Source organism: Camelus ferus, chromosome X, assembly GCF_009834535.1.
Source record: "Camelus ferus isolate YT-003-E chromosome X, BCGSAC_Cfer_1.0, whole genome shotgun sequence".
Taxonomy (NCBI): Eukaryota; Metazoa; Chordata; class Mammalia; order Artiodactyla; family Camelidae; genus Camelus; species Camelus ferus.
Window position 1 is genome coordinate 68,936,096 of NC_045732.1, and position 23,122 is coordinate 68,959,217.

The following is a 23,122-nucleotide window of genomic DNA, read 5'->3' on the forward strand; positions in this document are numbered from 1 at the left end:
CTGAGCTAAGTAATGTCTTATACATTAAAAGATGAAACATTGCAAGGCCACTGGAAATCAGGCTATACAAAAATATCCAATGACAGGGGAAAGTTTGTGATACATCATTAAACTTCAAACATAGGGTAAAATGCAGTATACACAGCATGATCTTTGTGATATATATTATATTTATTTATTTTTATTTATTTATTTATTTATTATTGTTTTACACACACACACACACACACACACACACACACACACACACACACACACACACATATATGGTATTCCCAAATGTTAACAGTGGCTGGAAAGTTAAGGATGAGATAAAAATGACATTGAGGTATGTGTGTGTGTGTGTGCGTGTGTGTGTGTCTGTGTGTGTGTGTGTCTGTGTGTGTCTGTCTTTCTATGTTTAAGCAAAACACATTAGCTATCTCTCAAGGCTTTGATCTCTGTTAGGGATAATACAATAATTGTCATTGTCATTTGTAAGGAGGGGAGGAATAACTCTCCCAGGTAAAATTTCATTTTAACTGAAGTCTTGGTTCTTAATACAATACAATGAATAATGGTGGGGAAGAATTTCAGATCCTATGAGAGGTCAGTGAGAAAGATATTTAGGTTGGGTAGGAGATTCTCAAGCCATACCACATAGTTAGCCATCTATTCCACCTACTCCATAGGCTATTCCTAAGCCCATGAAAAGAAGATTTAGATATAGAGTTGGGAATCATCAACAGCTAGATGATAACTGAAGCCCTAGGAGCTATAAGTTTGCAACAGGGAGAATATGTAGTAAGAAAAGACAATAGCTTAAGACAGGATCACAAAGAACAATAGCATTATAGAAATAGGTCAAGGAAGAGTTGCTCACAAAGGCAAATGAAACCAGACAGGTAGGAAGAAAATCAGGAGTGTTCTCAAGCTAAGGGCAGAGAATTTTCAAGTAAAAATGGTCAATAGGGACAAATGTTACTAAGAGACCAAGTAAAATGAAACAATAAGATAAAACAAAGGTGTTCATTTGGTGATCCAGGAAAGAACACTTTCAATAGTATGGTAGCGGCAGAAGACATTTCAGAGAGTTGAAGAGTGAGTGGGCATGATTACATACAGTAGTTTAAATATATGTTTTATCTCTGCTCTCATGAAATCCCACTGAAATGACAAAGAAAAAAAATCAGAAATCCATAAAGACAAAGAGAACGGAAAAGAGATGTGCGCAAGTAAGAGATTGTCAACAAGTGTTTGGAAACTAGAAAGGGATGGATGAGTGGTAACCAACAACAGAGCAGAGAAAGCTGGATCAGGAAGCCAAAAACATCAAGCTGATTTAGAACGACAGTTAGTTGAATGTTTGCATGAGGAAGAGCTAGACTGCCAGATTCACTCAACCAGAGACTACCCCTCTCTCATCCTGATGCCATACTAAAAGCAGTCTTAAAATCCTTTTCTTGCTTGGCTTCCAAAATAGTTGCAGTCAGACTTATACCCTGAGTCCCCCTCTAGAAGCAGGAGATTGGTGGATTCCTTCCAGGGGTAACTGACCCAAGAGGAAACACCTATGGAACTGACACTTAGGGTACACTCAATAAAAATCTGTATTTTGCTTTATAATCCTATAGCAAATTTCACCAAGAAACAAACTGTTCCCACCCCCTCAGATCTTCCAGTCACCTTTTGGTGCTTAAAATCAAACAGGCAGCAAAAATCTTCCCAAACATCTAGGGAAAGAAAGAAACTAAAACAAACTAACAGAGAAAAGGAACTTGGAGGAAACCAAGACAATGTAAGACAACTTTTTCAATGATCGTCAATATCATCAGGACGATAAACAAATAGTTTGTATACAGAAAGCAAGGACAGAATGCTAAAAAGAAGCGAAGATCAAGAAAGAGCTCTTATAAATAAATACATGAATGCTTAATTTAAAATTTTAATAGAAGGATTGGATGAAAAATTAAGGAAACATCTTAGAACAAGAAGACAAAGTCATGGAAAATAGGAGATAAAAGATTTTTTTAAGTTAGAAGGAAAAATTAGGATGCCCAAATGTTGACTAATTAGAGTCCCAGAAAGAGAGGAGAGAAGAGAGGAGGAAATCATTAGCAAATAACAAAAGACAATTTCCCAGAACTGAAAGTCAGTAGTCTTCAGATTGGAAAGACTCATTTAGTGATAAAAGACCCACACCAAGGCATATCTTGGTGAAATTTCAGAAAAAGTGAATTAAAGATAAGAATTTCAAAGCTTCAGATTTTAAAATATAGGTCACATTCAAAAGATCAGGAATCAAAATAGCAGTGGACTTCTCAATACAACACTAGAACTTAGGCGACAATAGAGCTGTGCTTTCAAAATTACAGGGAAAATTTATTTCCAACCTATCAAATTAGAAAATAGATTTTAAATATTATTTAAACAAAAAATTATCAAAAATTTATTTCCCTTGTGCTTTTTCTTAGGAAGCTATGGGAACATTTTTTTTTCAACAAAATTAAGGGAAAAAATGGTACATGAAGGGGAAATCATGTGGTACCCAATGGAATCCTTAATTAAGAACACAGAGCTGAGAATCTAAGAAGACTAAGTTAGTTGGAATTCGGAGGGCAGAGTACTAGAAAGGAGGAGAAAGCTGCACAGAAAATTCTGGAGACTTTCAGAAGGTTCTCTAATATTCAACAAAATACTGATCAACACACACATGTGAAGAAACTGCCCAATTCCAGAGAAAGAGTCACCCAAAAAGATTAGAGGGAAAAACCCCTAATGCTCCCACAGGGCCAGGAATAATGTCTGTTCCCACCAGCCAGACCAGAAAGTCTCATGATTCATGGGGCACCCAGTAGAGTACTCAGAAGGGTCTTGCCTCAGTAGTGGGGAAGAATTTCCCCTGGACTAAACATTGCTCTGATACCACCTAACAAATCTAAAAAGCAAGACCTGAAAGGAACAAGCTATTTTTAAGTAATTTAATTGTGTCCTGGAACAAAGTTTAGGGATATTTATAGAAACACAAAAATATACAGCACCCAATAAGATAAAATTCACAATGTTCGGCATCCAATAAAAGACGTGCAAAAAAAAAAAAAAAAAAAAGAAAAGAAAAGAAAAAAGAAATAACCAGACATGCAAAGAAGCAAGAAAATAAAACCCATTATGAGGAGAAAAAGGCAACTGGTTGAAACTGATACAGAACTGACAAAGATTAGAATTAGACATTAAAGCAATTATTATGACTGTATTCCATATGTTCAAAAATTAGAGGAAAGGCTAAATATGTTAAGTAGATATATGAAAGGTATAAAAAGACTCAAATTGAACTTCTAGAGGTGAAAACTATAATATCTGAGATGAAAAATACATTAGACAGGTTAATTAGGCATTACAGAATAAAAAGGTTAGTAAGCTTGAAGACATTATCATTAGAAACTATCAAAATGAAACATAGCGAAAAAAAGATGAACAGGGTATCAGTGAGCTGAGGACAACTTCAAGCAGCCTAATACACATATAACTGGAATCCCTGTAAGAGCAAAAGGAGGCAGCATAAAAATATTTGAATAAATAATGGATAAAATTTTACCAAATTCACAGAACTCAATTGTTAATATTTAAAATGGAAAAAAAACAATATAAGGATGTCATTTAGAAACATAAAGGTTATGTCAATAGAAACACCTAATAGAACTGAAATTGCTTGGCTTTGTTGTAAAAGTGTAGACTATGGCACTAGACTCCCTAGATTTGAATCCTCCCTCTGCCCCTAAACTAGTTGGTTAGTCTTAGGGGAGTCACATAGCCTCTCTGAGTCTCAGTCTCTCACTTGCAAAATGGGAATAATAATAGTGTCTATCACATAAGGTTTTTCTGAGAGTTAAATGAGTTAATACTTATAAAGGCTTAGAATAATGCCCAGCACAAAGTAAATGTTCAGTATTCTTATTGGAGAGCAGAAACTGGAGATGAGAGGAGATTGCTATTTCTTACAGTTTTACTATTAGCAAAATTTGACTATTTAACTAGGTACATGTATTACCTTAATATAAATAATTTTAAAGGTTTAAGAAGAGTAAATTAGAGGTGGGGAAGTGAAAAGTCTTTCAAGAAGTTTGCCGTGAAGTGAAGGAGAAAGATATGGCAGTAGCTGGAGTGAATGTGAGGTAGAAGAAGGCTGTGGGTATTATTTTTCAGACAGGAGAGACATGAATGACTTTAAAAGTGGATGTGAGATCAACTAGAATGGGGTCAAAACAGAAGCTATGGAACAAAGAAGGTATGTGGCCAAAGCACAAATGAAGGGCCATCTCTTCCATTTAACCAGAAGGAAGATGGAAGTAACGGATGTGGATGTCTGTATGCCCAGCAGTTTGGTATGGGAAATTGAGGAATTTACCATTTTATATCTACTACTCTCTCTGTAAAATAGGAGGTAAAGTCATTGGCTGAGCATGAGCAGGAAGGTGGCAGGGCTGGAATTTTGAGTTGACTACAGAAAATCTGAAATAGCCTTTATGGAGACAAGGAAAAAAAGAAAGCTGACCAAAGCAATAACAAAAAAATTTCAGATCTGTACTGAGGGCCCAGCTGAGATTAGAAGCCATACATTTATGGTGCAGTAGTACCAATATCTTTGGTTATGTGATTTCCTCCAGCAAGTTTCTGTAACTCAAATACAGGCATGGAAAATGTGGGAAATGTTGGGCTGATTCAGGGTTGGGATGTTATCAGGTTGGTGTGATATAAAGACAGTGGGGAAAAGGAACTGGGGATATTGAAGAGAAAGTAGCTGAACCGAGAAATGACAGATCCTAAACAGGCTAAAGGAAGAAGTAAAGAGAGTAGGTAGCTGGTAGGTAGGTGTCAGGACTTAGAGGTCTCCATGGTTGAAGAATAGATGTATTGGTAGAAAAACTGACAACTGTAAGTATAGACATTGTAGTTAGAAATTGTGATGTTTTATGATTAAAGTGTAATTTTGAGTGATGGTGAGGTTCAGTATGTGGGCCATGGAAGTGGGTGGATGAAGTGGAGCAGAGGTGAAGGTTACTGGAGGAGGGGATGGTAAGGAACCAGAAGACAAGATGGCTAGTGTATTAGATGCGTCAACCATGTGGATGTGGCTAACGTTGCACAGAATGATGGTAGAAGCAATAGAAAGGACTACTGTGAACCTGGAGCCAAAAAGTCTTCAGTGAATGAAAGGGAACTATAAAGAAGTCAAAGCTGGCCTAATGAGCCCCTGTAGCTCCTTAAACCTTGATGACTATACTGAACAATGTTTCACTTTAGATCTTGGATTCTTAGTAAATGATGTATAGACAGGCTTGAAAGGATCCACAAGTCCTCTGAAATTGTATGCAAAATTCTATGTGTATATATCTAACACGCATTTTTCCTCCTCAGGAAGCGGATTCACAATTTTCATCACATTTTCAAAGGGGTGGCTGATTAAGTAAAAGCCTAAGAATTATTGCTGTAAAGGATTTATGTGAGGAATAGTTCAATGAAAACAACAGAAATTGCATGTAGGTTTAGGAAGGGAGTGCAGCTATCTATGTGGTTGAAAGTTTCTCTGCCCCTCCACCAACACCAACAGAAGGCTCCAGGCCTGAGTGGGCAGTGGAGAGCTCTGGCATGGCTAGGGCACATGGTCGGCTGTGCATGAGGACCAGAAGGCCACAGAGACAGAGAGAAGGGTGCCGGACACCCACAGGACAATCTACCACATTGAGGCTTAGTGACTAGCCAGCTAGGAAAAGCATCAAGTGGCAGCTGCCCTGTACATGCCTGAACAGAATTAAGTGATTTTAAGTTGGCCCCTTTTCGTAAGAGTAGGCATGCCCAAAGAACATAAGGATCTCACCTCTCGGCAATATTTTTTGCGGACTGGAGAAACCGTGCCTGGTCATTTTCTTTCAGGATGTGCTCGGCTTGGTTGATGAGGACTGTTGACCGTTCAAGACACTGGCGACAATTTGCAACCTGCTGTGCTAACTTTCTCAGTTTCATAACCTTAGAGGAATTAGCAAAAGAAAAATAAGAACATATCCAGTGTTTAATTAAAAACGATAAAACAACATGAAGGAGATCTGCTGCAGTGACTAAAAATAAGACCTATTAATATGCCATGGTCCCTGTCCTAATCACTCGCCTTCTCACCCAACCCCCCGTGCCTGTTTTGCCAACCCCTTCTTCCACCTACAGCACACGTACTTACCCTGCAACACACTCAGTCATATACTCTGGGTTACCTACCTCTTCTTTTTATTGATAACATTTTTTTTATTATAAAAGCCATGCATGGTCATTATAGAAAATTTAGAAAATAAAAAGTATAAAAAAGAAACCCTACCACCCAGAAACCACCATTGTTGACATCTTATTGTCAGTATACTGTCACATACACGTTTAATAAAAGTCTCCCTTTTCTTTGTATCTATATTTCTATGTATATATTTCTCTAAGCATCTTTGTGCATACCTGTGTGTTCATAGATCTGTATTCCTGGAAACTTCAATTCCTGTGTTAGTTGGAACCACCCAGCATGGCACAAAGTAATGGTTATCACTCCAGGCTCTCATAATTTCTCAGACTGTACACATAGCATGAGCTCATAGTCACTACACTGACCAGCAGACCACCAAGCATAAAACCACATAGATGCATGAAGGCTCACACCTGACCTTCTTGACCATGATTCTGCAGTTCCCATGCTCAAAGCCTGGAAATCTCCTCTCCTTCATCTTTTATATCTAATCAGTTGATGAGTCCCATCATTTCCTTGCGAGTGATGGCTATTATGTCCTTCCCTTCCATTTGTGCTGCCACATCCCTGGTTTAGGCTTTCATCAACTTATACAAAGATTCATTCCATAAGCCTCATAACTTGCTTCCCTGACTTCAGTATCATCCCATTTGGATCTACCCTGCACATATCTGCCATATCTATCAGTCTTCTCCCATCCTAAGAAACCAGAATGGTTTCCTAATGCCTTTCGGATTAAGCCCAAAGCCCTTATAATGGCATTCCTGGTCCTTTCATAATTCTGGCCCACACTTCTACCATTATTTTTTTCTTTTTATATTGACTTATAACATTAATACAGTAAAGCACCCAAATCTGAAGTGTACAACTCAATGAGTTTTTGCATATACATACCCCCACAAAACTACCAACCAGGTGAAGATACAGAACATTTCCAACACCCCAAAACTGCCATCATTTTCATTTGAGTCATAGTACTAGGCCAAGCATTGCTTCTTCTTTGCCTCCCTCCCTAAAACCTCATTTCTTCTTGCTTTCATGATCCACATTCAAACTGGAATCATTGGGATGAAACTTTGACATTTGTAAAGTCAGCTCTGTCTTGGCCTCACTGAAGTGCTGTGCTTTACCTTTGTCTCTTTGATTTTGACAGCAATCATTTGCTTCCTCTGCTGGATGATCTCTATCAATTCATCACATTCTTCCATAAGTTTTGCCTCATGCATAGCAGTATTCACCTGCCAAGAAAGTCCAGAGTATTACACAGTGATTTCTGCCTTTGTCCGCTGCTGGCTCTCAAAGGTTTGGACTGACAGCTAAGCATGCATAACTTCTTCCATACCTCCCACATAAGATCCACTCCTAGAAGAAGGGTAGAGATGATGATATTAATGATGCAAGGGCATTGAAGCACCACAGATAGGAAGCTCTCCGGCCTCTGGTAGATCATGATGGTTAATGGAAGGCTGGGCAGAAGGACAGATGAGATGGGGGCATGTTATTCCCACTGTGCGATTCCCTTTACTCCAGCACCCTGTCCTCTTGCTATTCTTTCGGAGAAAGGGTAAGGAGATTTAAGGATATCAGGGACAGGGGATTCCTCTCCACAGGCACAAGGATATTAAGGTGACATTACAATAATGTATTTCTATTATCCTAACAAAAATGTTTTCAGTTTTCCTTGTTCCCTTCTAATTTTAAAATATATGAATGACAGCTATTATCTTCACATTAAATATATAATTGTGTAAATATATTGTCACATAGTTGTCATCATGTCTTAGTAGATATTTCTTACCTTGGGCTATCCAGTATCTGAATGCCTTTTCTATTTGGGGATACTGGCTACCTGAAAATATCTTTACTGCAAAGTCAGGGTCAGGGTGGGGGTTGTGAAAAAAGGCCACCATTCTTCGTTGTCTTTCCATGTGCTGATTTGTCCTTCTACCTATCTTTACCACTGTTGACACTAGACGATGCGATGCCCCTAGACAGGCTAAAATGAGAGCAGAGGATATTTGGGCTGCCTAAGTGTAAAGGGAAAGGAAGGGGAAATTAACTTACATCTTCTAAGCACTTACTGTGCCAAGTACTTTATAGATGAATGATTTCATGTAATTATCATAACCACTTTATAATATAGGAGTTACTTTTATTTCCATTTCACAGATGGGGAAATGGAGGCTAAGAGAATTTCAGTGACTTGCTCAAGATTGCCTAGCTGGGAAGTGGTTAAAAACCACAATTCAAACCAAGATGTGTCAAGTGAAACCCCTGGTTTGGCTGGGTGGGCGGACAAGGTTCAGTTCCGTTTCAGTAGCACACAGTAGTATGATCATTCCAAGAATCTATTCAAGGGCCACTTAAGCAGAGATCTAAAAAGCTGAGGAACAGACAATGAGTTACCTGAGAGCATCAAATCTCAAGCAGTCAGATGTGCTTCACTAGTGAGGTAGGGCTGCACTTCCAACTGCTAGCCTTTTTCAGAGGGCTCCTTTACATACTCCAAGCCCAGCAAAATACCTCTTTCTGGACCCTGCTGCCTCCTCTCTAATCCTCTAAGGTCCCTGCTGGCCAATTTTCTGTTTCTTACTTAACTGAAATAAAATATGCTTGATGAATTTCAACTTTATTTTGTTTCATTTCCACCTTCCAGGGCATGGGAAATGCAATGAGAGCTTCCATTTATCTGAATGAACAGTCCCACCCTGGTCATTCTAATTTTTTTCTCAGACCCCTCACCCTCTACCTAAATTGGATCTACCTTTCCAAGGCAGATAATATCATCCTCTCAGGGATCTCCTACTCATGTGAGAATAAGAGATTCACTTAATGCTCCCTGGATTCGTGTTTAGAGTATCTGCAGACTTGGACAGTTCCCATTTATAGTTTCTTTCTGAGGCTGCTGATGGTAGTACACAATGGTGTAGTGCCTTATTTCTTATAATTTAGCCCTTGGACTAACTTTGACATAACACTGACTATATTCCAGGCACTGCCCTAATCCATGTATAGACTAGCTCTCTCAACCATCAAAACAACCTTACCATTAGCCTCATTTTACAGATGAGGAAACCCGAGCACAGAGAGACTAAGTGACTTGCTTAAGGTCACACCCCTAGTAAGTGGCAGAGATGGGATTTAGATCCAGGGATTCCAATTCTAGAGTCCACACCTTTAACCATACATTCTACTGCCCACCCTGTCTAGTGTAATAAAATCCTGTCTTCAGTTTCTGACAATCATTACCTCTTTGGCACCATCCATCCTTATTTTGTCATCTCGTTCTCTTTAGTCATTTCAGACTACCTGCTGTTCCCCTAGAAGGCCATGGCATGCCTTTGCTTGAGACTCTCCTTTCACTTGTAAAGTCATTTCACTATTTGTTTACTGAACAAAGTTCTATTTGTCTCTTCAAGCCCTGCTCAAAGATTGTCACTTCTGAAACTTTTTCTCATTTGCTTGAATATAATAGGTTCCCTATTTATATTCCCATAGCACATTTATATAATTCAATTATATCATTTACTACCTTATAGGAATGTATTAGTTTATCTTCCCCGTTCAAACATGAGTTGTGGAGGCAAGGGGCTGAATCTTATTTGACTATGTCTCTGGCATGGAGACTGGCATATGGTAGGTGTTCAGTAAATATTTGTTGCATGAAATTTAATGGAGGGGGCAGTATCTCACTGCTTGCTAGACGTGTCCACTTGGTTACTCGTTACCCTAAATTCAGTATATTTAAAAACAAACCCATCATCTTCCCTCAAAATCTGGCTTCCACCTCTGATTTCCTCTGTTTTGTTCATGATACTATCATTATTGCAGTTGCTCAGGTTCAATTACTGACTTCTCCCTCACAGATTCCCAGCCGTCTCAAAGTCCTGACTTCCTTTTTGTTTCAATCTCACTAAAGTTCTTCTGGTCACACAGTGAGGCTTGGAGTCAAGGAACCCATAAGTTGAAGCACTTATCACCCTTTCCAACTGTTACTGTAAAAGCCTCATTAATTCATCCCCTGCGTCCAGAATCTTTCCTTTGCTGCCTACCCTCATAATCCATCCCACCCCCTGAAACCAAGAAAAATCAACACCATCTTCAACATCAACCATGTATTAAGTATGTCTTGTGTGCAATGCATTATGCTCAGGCCCTGCCCTCAATAAATTTGCAGTCTGGGTGGGGAAAAGCCACATACATATAAAGCAAAGTCAAGGTAGCATAAATGAAATACTAACGAGTGATGTAGACTACTATCTACGGAAATTAGAGCGAAAGATCACTTTCAGTGGGGAAGTGGAGAAAAGATGCCTGAATAAAGTGGGACTTGAACTGAGCCTGAAAGATGGGTAGGATTCAGATTTAAAAGGTGAGAAGGAAGGAAATTTTAAGCCAAGCTAACGAGATTGAACCTTATTCTTTAGACAATATGGTATTTTTGAAAATTTTTGGGTAGGAGAAAGAGGGTAAGACGGTGGAAGAATGACCATAATTAACTTTTTTAAGAAGATGAAGTGGGACTAATCTGATTGGGGGTAATGGTATGCGTGGGGACAACTTAGGAGGCTACTGTGATATGAAAAAATCCTAGGCAAGGGGGGTAACAGGAATTGAAAGGAAAGATCAAATATTAGGAGCATTCCCTTGCTTGAAAATCTTCAATTAGACAGCGAGCTCCTTGAGGAATGGTTTTAATGCCACTTTATTTCTCCTGATGTATCAGGCACAAGACCTTACACACAATAAACACTTAAGAAACATTTGCCGATTGATGTAGCAAAGTGAAAAATCAAGATAGAAATGGCAAATATTAGAAAATATACTGCAGTAAAATGCATTTTGTAGAGAAAATGTAGATTGAAGTGAGGAGCTTGGGTGGGGTCTGAAGAATTGCATCAGGCACAACAAAACAGCAAGATCCAACCAGTAGAGCAAAAAGTTGGCTGAAGAGGCAAAATCCCAAACTAAAGGTAAAGCAGTGACATTAAAATCTTTCCATGTCAAGAAGCAGCCCAAAAGAGCAGGGTCCTTAAGTGTTTTCTGAACAGGAAATACTCCAGGGGAAAAATCTGTCTTCATGATGTGAAGAAAACATCTCAAATTGCTTGCAAGGTACTTGAAAGCCCTGGTATTTTCCTTGTCTGCAGTTGTCTTTGAAAATACAGTGAGGTATTTTACTTGCTTATTAACCCTCACTGGGGTTATCTTGATAAGCATTCTTGGTGGGTTGGTTGGTTAGTTGGTCAGTGGTTTGTGGAAGACTCCAGCTTTTTGTTGAAATTTGTTCTATGGTTTAGGTTAGTGGGTTTGACGAAATGGCTTTATGTCTGGGGGAAAAAAAAACCTATCCTCCCTGAAAATACCATTAGGGTAATCTTGGCAACCTACTTGTGTAAAAGAGGGGCAGTTTCTGATGTTTAAGACTGAGTCTCGGCGCCAGCCTTCCAACGTCTGAGCACTAGGGAACACGGGCTTTCCTGTTAAGTCTCCGGTCTTTTTCTCTGCTCTGTGTTCTCTCTCTTCTTTCTTCCCAAAGGCAACAAGACTTTGACTCACACATTTCTTTCCAACTGCCCACACTACTGTATTCCCTGTAGTTCTTGCCTACCTCCCAGCCCAAAGATTAAACCCAGACTCACCTAGTTTTCCCCAATTTCTACCCTTCCTTGACACAAGCACACATGTCCCCTGTTTGAAGGATTTTACTGCTGGTCACTACAAGGAAATAAATATGTGGGGGTTCACAGAAGCCACAGGTGGCTGAGGTTTCAGAGACTGAAAAAGTTATTTGGGTAATTATTTCTATTCCATAGTGAACTGTAAATGGACTAGACCTTTTGACCCTTCCCTTTTTTTCGAGAGCTTGATAGTTTCTTGGGAGCTTTCCCACCACTCATTCTGTCTTTTATTCATGGGTTTAAAAGTCATCAGCCTTCCCTCCAAGCCACCCCCCAGGAGAAACTTCTCCACTCATACCAGCCCCCATTAGCTCAGTCACGTCCTTCAGTCCTACAGAGCACTGCACAGGGGGTTCAGAAGGAACTGAGATTTCGTGTTCAGGTGGAACAGTATGTATGAAGTGGTGGGTGAGCCCTCAACCCAGACTCAAGTGCAATTTATTTACAGGGTAATAGAACTCGTTGCTGGCATCTCCACCTCAGTGGCCTCTACTCTAAAAAGTCAATGCCAGCCTAGTTTGTTCCCTAAAAGCTTCTACCCCCAGAAGATCTTCCCCTTCCACCTAGAAGATTTTAAAATGCCAGCATGAAAAATCATTTGGGGAAGTTTTTATTTCAGCAAACATTTATGCACCATGTACAAGGCATTATGTGGTTCCTTAGTGGGACCAAGATGATGAAAAAGAATCAGCTTCTGCCTTCAAGGCACTTTCAGTGTACTGCGGAAGATGAGTGTGAATTCGGCTAGTTACAATTTAATGATAGCAGAACAAGTGATATACAAACAAAACTCTGGGAGAGCAGAGAAAAGGGAAAATAGTTTGGCCTGTGGGAAGTGACTGGAGATTAAGGAAGGCTTCATGTAGCTGAGCCGGTCTTGAAGGATGAACAAGACTTGGGCAGGCAGAAATGAAGTTTAAGGGGAGAGAATTCTAGGCAGAGAGAATAATGTGGCTAGCATAGGCAAAAACGCAGGCAGGAAAGCAGAGAAACGTATTTGGTAAAGCAGATCAGCCTGACAGATGCAAGGGAGGGAAAGAAGTCTAGAAACGGGAGTTGCAGATAAGACTATGGAGAGCTGCACTGTCATCTGGAGTCTTTGTACCCAGAGAAAATGTCAGATCTTAACACCATATTAACACCTTGATCATCATTAATGAATACTTTAGTTGAGAACAGGGTGGAGGGAAAAAGCAGACACAGTGCTCAAAGAAGTGGAAGGGCTCAACAAATCTCTCACTTGCCATTCTTGCCCAGGACCACTCAGGTGACCACTGACCCACCTCCTCAGGCTCCAAAATGTCAGAGAAAAGAGGCTGAGGGCTTCGTTTAACATGCAGGCACTTTCTGTGCCAAGGAGATGAGAAGGAAAAGTGAGAGGTAAATTGGACATCTGACGGATTATTAAGGAGTTGTTATGGACAACTCTGTCACCTTGCCAAGCTGCAAGAATTCATTACTTTCTTATAATGATGCAGTCAAGAAGACACAAGGTTCTCTCTGTCTCTACACATTTGGCTTTCTTAGATTCGTTGATCATACTTAACAAGTCTGTATTGTATACTTGAAAGTTGCTAAGAGAGTGGATCTTAAATGTTCTCACCACACACACACACACACACACAAGTAACTATGTGAGGTGATGGATGTGTTAACTGTTTTATGGTAATCTTATTGTGATATATTAATGCATCAAATCATCACACTGTATACTTTCAACTTACACAATGTTACATGTCAATTATAGCTCAATAAAGCTGGAAAAAATAAGAAAACACAATATTTATGATTCAGATGTTGCACCTACCGTGGCAGCATCTAAGCTAAGGTGTTCATCCAGGTCACACTTTAAAGGACAGCATCACACACACCACCACCACCACAGCCTTTTGTATCAGGAAGGTTCAAAAGTATAAAAGGAAGAGGAAGATGGGACAATCATCTTTTTTGTTTTCTAAAGCAAAACACTGCAACATTTCAAAGATGATTCTGCCAGTTTTACATATAAATAACTAAATGAAGCAGGGCTGTTTTTTAAATCTGTTTCATTTGATTTGGGGGGAGGGTGATCACTTAACAAACTGGGGGAATATGTAAAACTATTAATAGGATGTTGAGTCCCCTGTCCTGGAGTAACTGCAGCTTAGGAGACAAAAAAAAAATTACTGAGGCATAGTTAAGCAACCTACTGCCTCAGTGCCTAAGCTTACTTTTTTTGGCAGAGGAGCGGTGAGGGGGTGGCAGAGTAGAGGTAGGTGGGGGTGGGAGTGTTGAAGCTGGCAAAGCAGTGTGGACTGGAGGCGGCAGCCAGGCCACGTCTAGAAGGGTAAGAGTCCAAGTACATTGAGCTCAGGGGTCCATGCTGTGCGAGGCCTCCTGACAGACATGGACATCGACTGACAGAAACGTTTCCTGTCAGGCTGTGGGTGCTTACAACATGCTAGGTGCTGTTCTAGTTGCGTCATATATTTTAACTCATTTACTTCTCCCATTTGCCCGATGATGTTGGCACTACTATTATCATGGTCATTTCACAGGACAAAGTGAGAAACACAGAGGTTATGTAATTTGCCCAAGGTCATACATAATCACTAGTAAATGGCAGAGCCAGGATTTGCACCCAGGCAGTCTGGACAGCTCTTGTCCGTGATTTAACCTGTGTGTGTGTGTGTGTGTGTGTGTGTGTGTGTGTGTGTGTGTGTGTGTGTGTGTGTGTGTGTGTGTGTGTGTGTGTGACAGAGACAGAGAGAAACAGAGACAGAGAGAATGTGCTCACAAACATACTTGTTTTCATCTCAGAGTTACCTCTCAAGATAATCACATTCCTTAGAGTTAACTATTACAAACATTTTGTGTAACTCCTTCCTGATTTTGAAAAAAAATATAGTATAAAAATGCACAAATGCAACATTTAAAACATATAATGCACACACATGTATACTGACACACACACATACTCTATGTTTATTTTACCCTGAGTTGAACTAACAAAAATTTTGGCAACAGAGGGAGAGGGCAGTTTGCTCCATAATCATGCCTTAGGAATGGGCCTGGGTCCTGTGGCAATTCTGTGTTGGTTTTAGAGTCCTTTCTCCTCAGGGATTAGACCTCCAAGCCTCGGCAGCCTTACGGTTAGTGACTTTCTCCCCCATATTCTCTTTCCGCAGAAGGTAACTGTTTAGAACATGCAAGAAGTGAGGGAGGTATAATCTAGGTTTGCACCTGGTATTCTATATATATAGCTAGAAATCCTACATGAAATGAGGCAGAAACTTCCTTTCTATCTCTTCAGAACCACAGAGTTGTTAGATCTTAAAAAGATTGAAGAAATCATCAATTCCTGGCCCCCTATTTTACAGATAGAAATATGAGGCATAGAGAGGAGAGGGCTTACCCAACATCACATTACTGATCAATGATAGGGTGAGGCTGGAGCCAGCCCTTTTGACTCCCCATTCAGTGTTCTGTCCATTCTACTGCTTATTTTGTGAAGCATAGCACTTGCTTATAATCCCCTCTGAAGATATAAAACCCTCTAGATCTCATCCTTGTGTATTCTCCCTAGAAATAAGAACATTTATATCTACACACACAAAAGAAATACTTGCATGAATATTTCTAACAGCTTTATATTAGCCCCAGACTGGAAACAACTGAAATGCTCTTCAGTGGGGGCATGGATAAACAAATTGTGGAACATCAACAATAAACATTTTTTAAGACAACTTGCAGAATGGGAGAACATTTTTGCAGATGAAACTGACAAAGGCTTGATCTCCAGAATATATAAGCAGCTCATCTGACTTAATAAGAAACAACCAAACAACCCAATCCAAAGATGGGCAAAAGACCTAAACAAGCAATTCTCCAAGGAAGACATACAAAAGATCAATAAGCACATGAAAAAATGCTCAATATCACTAATTATCAGAGAAATGCAAATCAAAACTACAATGAGGTATCATCTCACACCAGTCAGAATGGCTATCATTCAAAAATCCACAAATGACAAATGCTGGAGAGGCTGTGGAGAAAGGGGAACCCTCCTACACTGCCGGTGGGAATGCAGTTTGGTGCAGCCACTATGGAAAACAGTATGGAGATTCCTCAAAAGACTAGGAATAGACTTACCGTATGACCCAGGAATCCTGCTCCTGGGCTTACATCCAGAAGGAACCCTACTTCAAAATGACACCTGCACCCCAATGTTCACAGCAGCACTATTTACAATAGCCAAGACATGGAAGCAGTCTAAATGTCCATCAACAGATGACTGGATAAAGAAGATGTGGTATATTTATGCAATGGAATACTACTTAGCCATAAAAACCGACAACATAATGCCATTTGCAGCAACATTGATGCTCCTGGAGAATGTCATTCTAAGTGAAGCAAGCCAGAAAGAGAAAGAAAAATACCATATGAGATCGCTCATATGTGGAATCTAAAAAACAAAAACAAAGCATAAATACAAAACAGAAATAGACTCATAGACATAGAACAAACTTGTGGTTGCCAAGGAGGTGGAGGGTGGGAAGGGATAGATGGGATTTCAAAATTGTAGAATAGATAAACAAGATTATACTGTATAGCACAGGGAAATATATACAAGATCTTGTGGTAGCTCACAGAGAAAAAAATGTGACAATGAATATATATATGTTCATGTATAACTGAAAAATTGTGCCCTACACTGGAATTTGACACAACATTGTAAAATGATTATAAATCAATAAAAATGTTAAAAAAAAAACAATAAACATTTTTAAACTATTGATACACATAACAACTTGAATATCTCAGAGCCATTATGATGAGTGACACAGCAAATCATATGTTACACACTGTATGATTCCATTTATATGACAGTCTAGAAATGACAAAATTACAGTGATGAAAAACAGATCAGTGGTTGCCAGAGGGGCAGATGTGACTACAATGAGGTAGCACAAATGAATGTATACATATGATAAAATTCATGAAACTACACACACTCCCTTGCTTCCCAGAAAGTTGAGTACATGTAAAAACTGGTGAAATTTGAATGAAATCTGTAGTTTGCTTAGTAGAATATTGTATGAATGACAATTTACTAATTATGACGGTTATGTAGTTATATAAGTTGTTAACACTGAGGAAGAGTAGATAAGTGGTATGTTGGAACTCTATTTTAGCAACTTCTATATGAGCTTAAACTTATTTTAAAATTTTAAAGAAAAAAAGAAAGAAAACTCTAGAAGTTCCATAATGTTTTAGGCAGGTCTGGTGAAGCACCATTTATGCATTTTTCTGAAGTTATAACTAATACGTCCGTAGGCCTTTGCTAAAATGGCATCTCATCTCATACCTCATTTTGCACCCTAGTTAATTTTTTCCATAACACTTGTAACTCTTACTAAAAATATATGTTTATTGTGTCTCCCCCAACTAGAATGTAAGCTTCTTCAAGTTAAGGACTTTATTGTGTTCACTACTTATCCACAACACATGGAATAGTGCCAGCACAATGTGGACATTCAAAAAATATTTGTTGAATAAATGAATGAACGTGAGTATGTTGGCCCTGAAATAAAGGTATAGTGAGAAATTGTATACTAGGTTACATTTCTTCATTACATGTGACAAATTTCCCTTATATTTTCTTTCTACACAATTACTCAAAATGGCAATTTTGTTCTGTCATTTATATAGTGTTTGCTGCATTATGGAAGACTTGGAAAGATGCTGGAATAACCACCTTGGCGCTCGGAAACCACATATTCTGAAATGGTTCCTCACCCAACGCTAAAAGAAAAAGTTACCTCTCCTGGGTAATTGGCTGTGCTTTATTCACCCTTATGAGTATAAAAGATTTTACTTACAACAGCTAGCCAGCAGAGGGTACTGTTTATTCAATTATCCTTTCTCAATACGTATCATGTACCAAGCCATGTGCTGGGTATAAAAAAGTGGGTAACACAGTGCCCACTCTTAGAGTTAACAGTCTGGTTGGGAGACAAGTTGGTACATAGAAGTGCTATGTGGAAGTATGCATAGGGTGCTCCAGATACACAGGGGAAGAACACCTGAACCAGATTAGGGAGAGGGAGAGAGAGGTACAGAGCATGTGTGTTGGCCTCCTGGAGGAGATGGTATCTGAGCTGAGTCTTAAGAGACAAGCAGTAGTCAGCCAGGAGAAAAGGTGGGGGGAATGTAAGTTCTGTGAGGGCAGGTGCCATGTTCACAGTGTGTTCCCAAAACCTGCCCCAAGGCAGAAATATGCTTAATTATTCGTGGAATGAATGAACAAAGTAAGTACAAATAGTAAAAAGTGCATGCTAGAAGTAGGGAGGGTCCAGATCACGATGGGTCTTATAAACTTTTATCTTAACGGCGATGGGGAACCACTGAAGGGCTTGTGGTAGGGGAGTGACATGCGGGCTTTGCATTTTATAAAGCTCATTCCCATGGCAATGTGGAAAGTGGATTAGAGGGTGACAGACAACATGAATCAGAGAGGCCAGTTAGGAACTGCGGTTTCCAAAATGAATGTGGCATGGTCATGGCCACTGCCTTTAAGAAGCTTACAGTCCAATGAGGGAAACAAGATGGAATCAGGTAATACCAATACAGAAAAGCAGGCAGTGTAGTAGAGGTGATGCACCAGCCACTCTGCCCAAGGTCATGCAGCTAGTGGGTGGCAGTCAGTACCAGAAACTAGGCTTCCTGATTCTGAGTCTAGGGCTTTTCCCAAGCCCTCCTTTCCACTGCCTTTCACAACCACAGAATTATGTAAGGAAAGGCGAGCAGGGCAAGCCAAAGAAAGATTATGTGTTCTTTAGCCTCAGACTAGACTTGGGGGAGCATTTAGTTCCTCTTTGTACTCAGGTCTAACATAAGCATCCCTCCCCAAGACCTTTGTTCCTGGGAGAGGGCTTCAGCATCCTGATACTTCCTGTATAATGTGTAAGTGCTATGGATACAGAGCAAGGAATCTACTGGGAGAGCTAAGGAAATTCACACTCTGACAGCTAAGTTCAGGGAAGGCAAATTCTGAGAAAGAAGTCATTCTTTATGAGACAGGGACTTCAGATGACAAAAGGAAAAAAAAAACTGGTTCCACATTCAGAAAAGGAAGACAGTCACTAGAAAGAGCAAGGGCCCAAGTGGAAGAGTGAAAATAGCAGAAGTGTCTATATTGCTTCTAAGCTGCGGAGGGTGGAGGAGTTGGGGGTAGGGAAAAAACACCGAGAAGAATCAGGAAAGAGCCCAGGACAAGGACGTGAAGTATTCTGTATGAAAGCATCAAGAGACCCCCAGAAAAACATCCAACTCCATGAGTAGGTAACAAAGATGCCTTGAGAACATATATTCAGGCATCCCAGCTACCTCTTGAGCCAAGACAGAGACTAGAGCTAAGGAGTTTCTATGGGGGAAAGCCCAAGGAGGTAAAGGGGTCCTGAAGAGAGCCCTTGTCGGGCTATCGAGGTGGGAATGGAGTTGGGGATGGAGGAGGGAGAGAAAAGAGAGAGAGAGAAATGAGAGAAAGAGAGAAAGAGAGAGAGAGAGCGCGACAGAGCACATAGCACGCAAGAAAGCGTGCATGTGCAGTGGCTCTCTGGGAAGGATCCCTGGGTGTCTTAGGGTGGGGGTTTATCTTTACTGAACCAAAAACCAAACTGAAAATTGAAAATAGTTAACAGAATGGTCTTTGAAGTCAGACAACCCTAGGTTGGCCTCCTAGTTTTGTCGCTTACCAACAATCTGTCTGGTCCTGGGCAAGCAGCCTGTTTCCTCTTCTGTAAATGAGGATAATGCTAGTATCTAGCCTCATAGGGTTTTGCACATGTTTATTAAATTAAACAACAGAAATAAAGCACATAATACATTTTCTGATATATAATAGGTAGTCAAATAGTTGTGTTTTCTTTTGTTTTTACTACTACTGCTCTGATGATGATGATAATGGCTGTGACTATTGCTAAAACCACTACATCTTCTGGGGTTTTCTGCGGAACAAACAAGTGAGCACTGTTTTATCATCTGGTTTATTTTTATTCAGTTTCTGCATCTGTTTTGCCTTCTAGAACATACTGGGTCACGATTTAGTTTTCCTTGAGATTACCATGTCCCTTTTCTTATTCTTCTTCCCACACCTAAGAATCTAGACCGCATTCCCAAATGTAGTTACTTCCACACTGCTTGACAGGGCTTGCCAGACCTCTGAAGATAAGACGGCCTCTCTACCAGGAGCCAGACCATCACCTTCTCCCTCCATTCAGAGCGGAAGGCTGATGCCAGAAGGGAGATCAAGTGCTGATTTCTGACAAAACATCGATTATATTTCACATCTTTGGCTAGGAAGGAATGTGGCTGGCTCAAGCTTGTTATTCTGTTTTTCTGCTCTGGCCTCCTCCACAATTAACACAATCTCCCAGGCTCAGAGTCTAAAAAATATTAGGTTGAGTCTCGAAGAAATAGGTGTGTAAGAAAGAAAGCTAACATATTCCCTCACTTATAAAAATATAACACCATAATTACATTCTGTTTCAGTTTCCTCTGCGGTACTCCCTGAGGGAGAGGACCCCATCTGTCCTGTACTCCAAGCTCCAAGCAGAGTAGAGCGCTATACCTTGGAGGCTCATTAAAATACTTATTAATGCATTGATGAATATGCACCTTCCCACATATAATCCCTGAGAGCAGGGATTCACCAGTTAGCCTGCCTGTGGTATTGATGAGGAAAAATGAGAGGCAGTTGTCAAAAATATGAACAGACAGCGTGGCATTATGCAAGTACTTCTAGAATCAGCAATGGCCCTAGGTTACACCGGCTCATCCAGGGACACTATCCTGATGGGCACTGCTTTACGGTGAAAGGCCACACATATGTGTGTGTTCGTGTATATGTCTGTGTGTATATAATGCCTGTAAATTATAATCTCTCTCCACCTTCACTGGGACAAAGCAGGAGGTCTGTGTCCCCTACCCCTACATTTGCTCAGACAAAAGGCTGCGTTTTGGAGCTTCTTTTCCCTTACAGGTCTGCCTTTGATGTTTGTCTTAACCTGATTAACCTATATATAAATAGGGTATAAGGGGGCACAGAATGTGATTTACTTTGGGTCTTTACTTTTTGCCTAGGGCTCAGGGCTCAGTTTGTCACTTTGGGAAGTCCAGTAGCTCCTAGAGAAGATATAAAGCAAAGGAGAAGGAATCTCAACTTGCTGGGAAATTCCAAAGAGCTGATCATCTTAATAGGATGTTACTATAACCAAAGAAATCATTAATTACAGTTGTGTAGTTATTATAGCTGTGTTGTTGTTATGGTTTAGACTAGAGAGTGCTTTTAGATATATTTGATCTCTATATTTGATCTTCACAACAACTTTATGAGATTGTCAGGGCAGGCATTACTGTCTGCATTTTATGGATAAGGAAACTGAGATCCAGAGAGGTAAAGTGAGTTATCAAAATCACATAAACTAGGAAGTGATGGCGTTGCAACCCAAATTAGGTTTTCTAATTTCAAAGCCAGGGCTCGTTCAGATTCCCCATGTTTCATTCTAATCATCAAAGTAATCCTCCCCTTTGATCACTCTCTTTGTAGCTATAACTATTTTGGGGGGAGAAAAAGCACCCTCCTTTTTTTTTCTTTTTGAGAATTTTCATGTGCTAAGTTGCCATTTCTTCTTAGCATTTTTTTTTCTCTCAGGAGGTAACCAAGTAGAGTGGAGAAAGCTCTGGATTTGAAGTCAAGCAGGCCTGAGTCTGAATTTCAGCTTTAACACTTATAAGCTGAGTGACCTCAGACAAGTTCCTCAACATCTCTGAGCCCATCTTTCTGGTGAGTAAAATGGAAGCACTCTTACCTATCTCACAAGTTGCTCTAAAAATTAAATGAGAAAAGAGAGATAAAAGTCTTAGCACAGAACCTGGAACACAGTAAGAGTTAAATAAACACTGATTCACTTCCCCACTTCTCCCCTACCCCTACTTGCTATTCTAGTCTGGAAATATGCAGTACTTCTTTCCCAGAAAGCCAAAATTCACACTTTGATTTATGTCTATACTTACTCATCTTACTGTAAAAATAGTAAGATTATAAACTCATGATGGTTTATTGTTTACAACTGATATTTCTGTAATCTTTTGTTGGTTGATTGAGATAGTTTTGGAATTTAAAACATGTAAGTGTATATGTGTACACACAAATGTGTTTCCAAATCATTTAAAGGCTTAAGTTATTATTCAGAAATTACTTCCATTCTCTAAATCTGGATAAATCATTCTTCTTAATCTCATCCAGAAACTAAAGGGCTGGGTTGGCCTTATTTGAATAATGAGCTAACATATTTAGTTACTTTGTTCTAATACACTGTAGGAATTCAGGTCTATGATCTCTTAGAGTTCAAATCTCATATCTCCAGCACCAGATTCCAAATGCTTTTTCTAAGGAAGGATGCATCCACTAGCAGCCAATTTCCTGTGGGCTGCCTTTAAACAGTAATGTGGTTTAGTTCTTGCACCTGGATCTTTTCCTGTTGTCACATTCACCTCACTGAGGAGCTTCAAACAATGTGACAAAAAAAAGGAAGATAAATGGGGCATGGGAGAAAACTGGGCTAGTCCTGAGAGTGGAGATATAGGACTTTGACAGAAATGGATTCGGTAGACAAAAAATAAGCTGGGCCATAGAAGATTTTGACTGGAGAGAGGGTAGGAAAACTAAAATGTTTTCTTTACACATTTTAGCATTGTTTTAGTGACTGCAGTGAGCATACATCACTATTACCATTTCAAACATTTTTATTATGAAATTTTCTAAGCATATTTAAAACTAGACAATATGATAAAACCCCATGTGCCCCTCCCCTAGCTTCAACAGCCATCAACATTTTGCTATACTTGTTTGATTTATTTCCCCTTTTTGCTGGGGTATTTTAAAGCAAATCTAAGATATTATATTATTTCACTCCTAAATTCTTCAGTTTGCACCTCAGAAATAAAAAGATATTTTATTGCACAATCACAGTGATTAAAATAATGCCTTAATATCATTCATCTAGTGGTTGTTCCAAATTTAAATTTTAAATAAAAAATGTGCTTTTACAGTTGACTTGTTTGAATCAGATACTTTATGAAGAGGAATTTAATACTGATTTTTCAAAGGCCATGTATATTTCTAATAAATAATTGAATACTG

The 23,122-nt window shown here is 39.5% G+C and overlaps 1 protein-coding gene across 6 annotated transcripts in view; it reads right to left on the reverse strand.

Annotated features, from left to right (window-relative positions):
* MID2 (midline 2) overlaps positions 1–23,122 on the reverse strand; it is an 85,533-nt gene that overhangs the window by 17,650 nt on the left and 44,761 nt on the right. For all 6 annotated transcript variants that reach the window (XM_032474481.1, XM_032474482.1, XM_032474479.1 and 3 more), the window contains exons 4-5: positions 7,387–7,494; positions 5,855–6,003 (exon numbers count right to left, since the gene is read on the reverse strand). In XM_032474481.1, the coding sequence (XP_032330372.1) occupies positions 5,855–6,003; positions 7,387–7,494 (257 nt within the window). The remainder of the gene's footprint in view (positions 1–5,854; positions 6,004–7,386; positions 7,495–23,122) is intronic.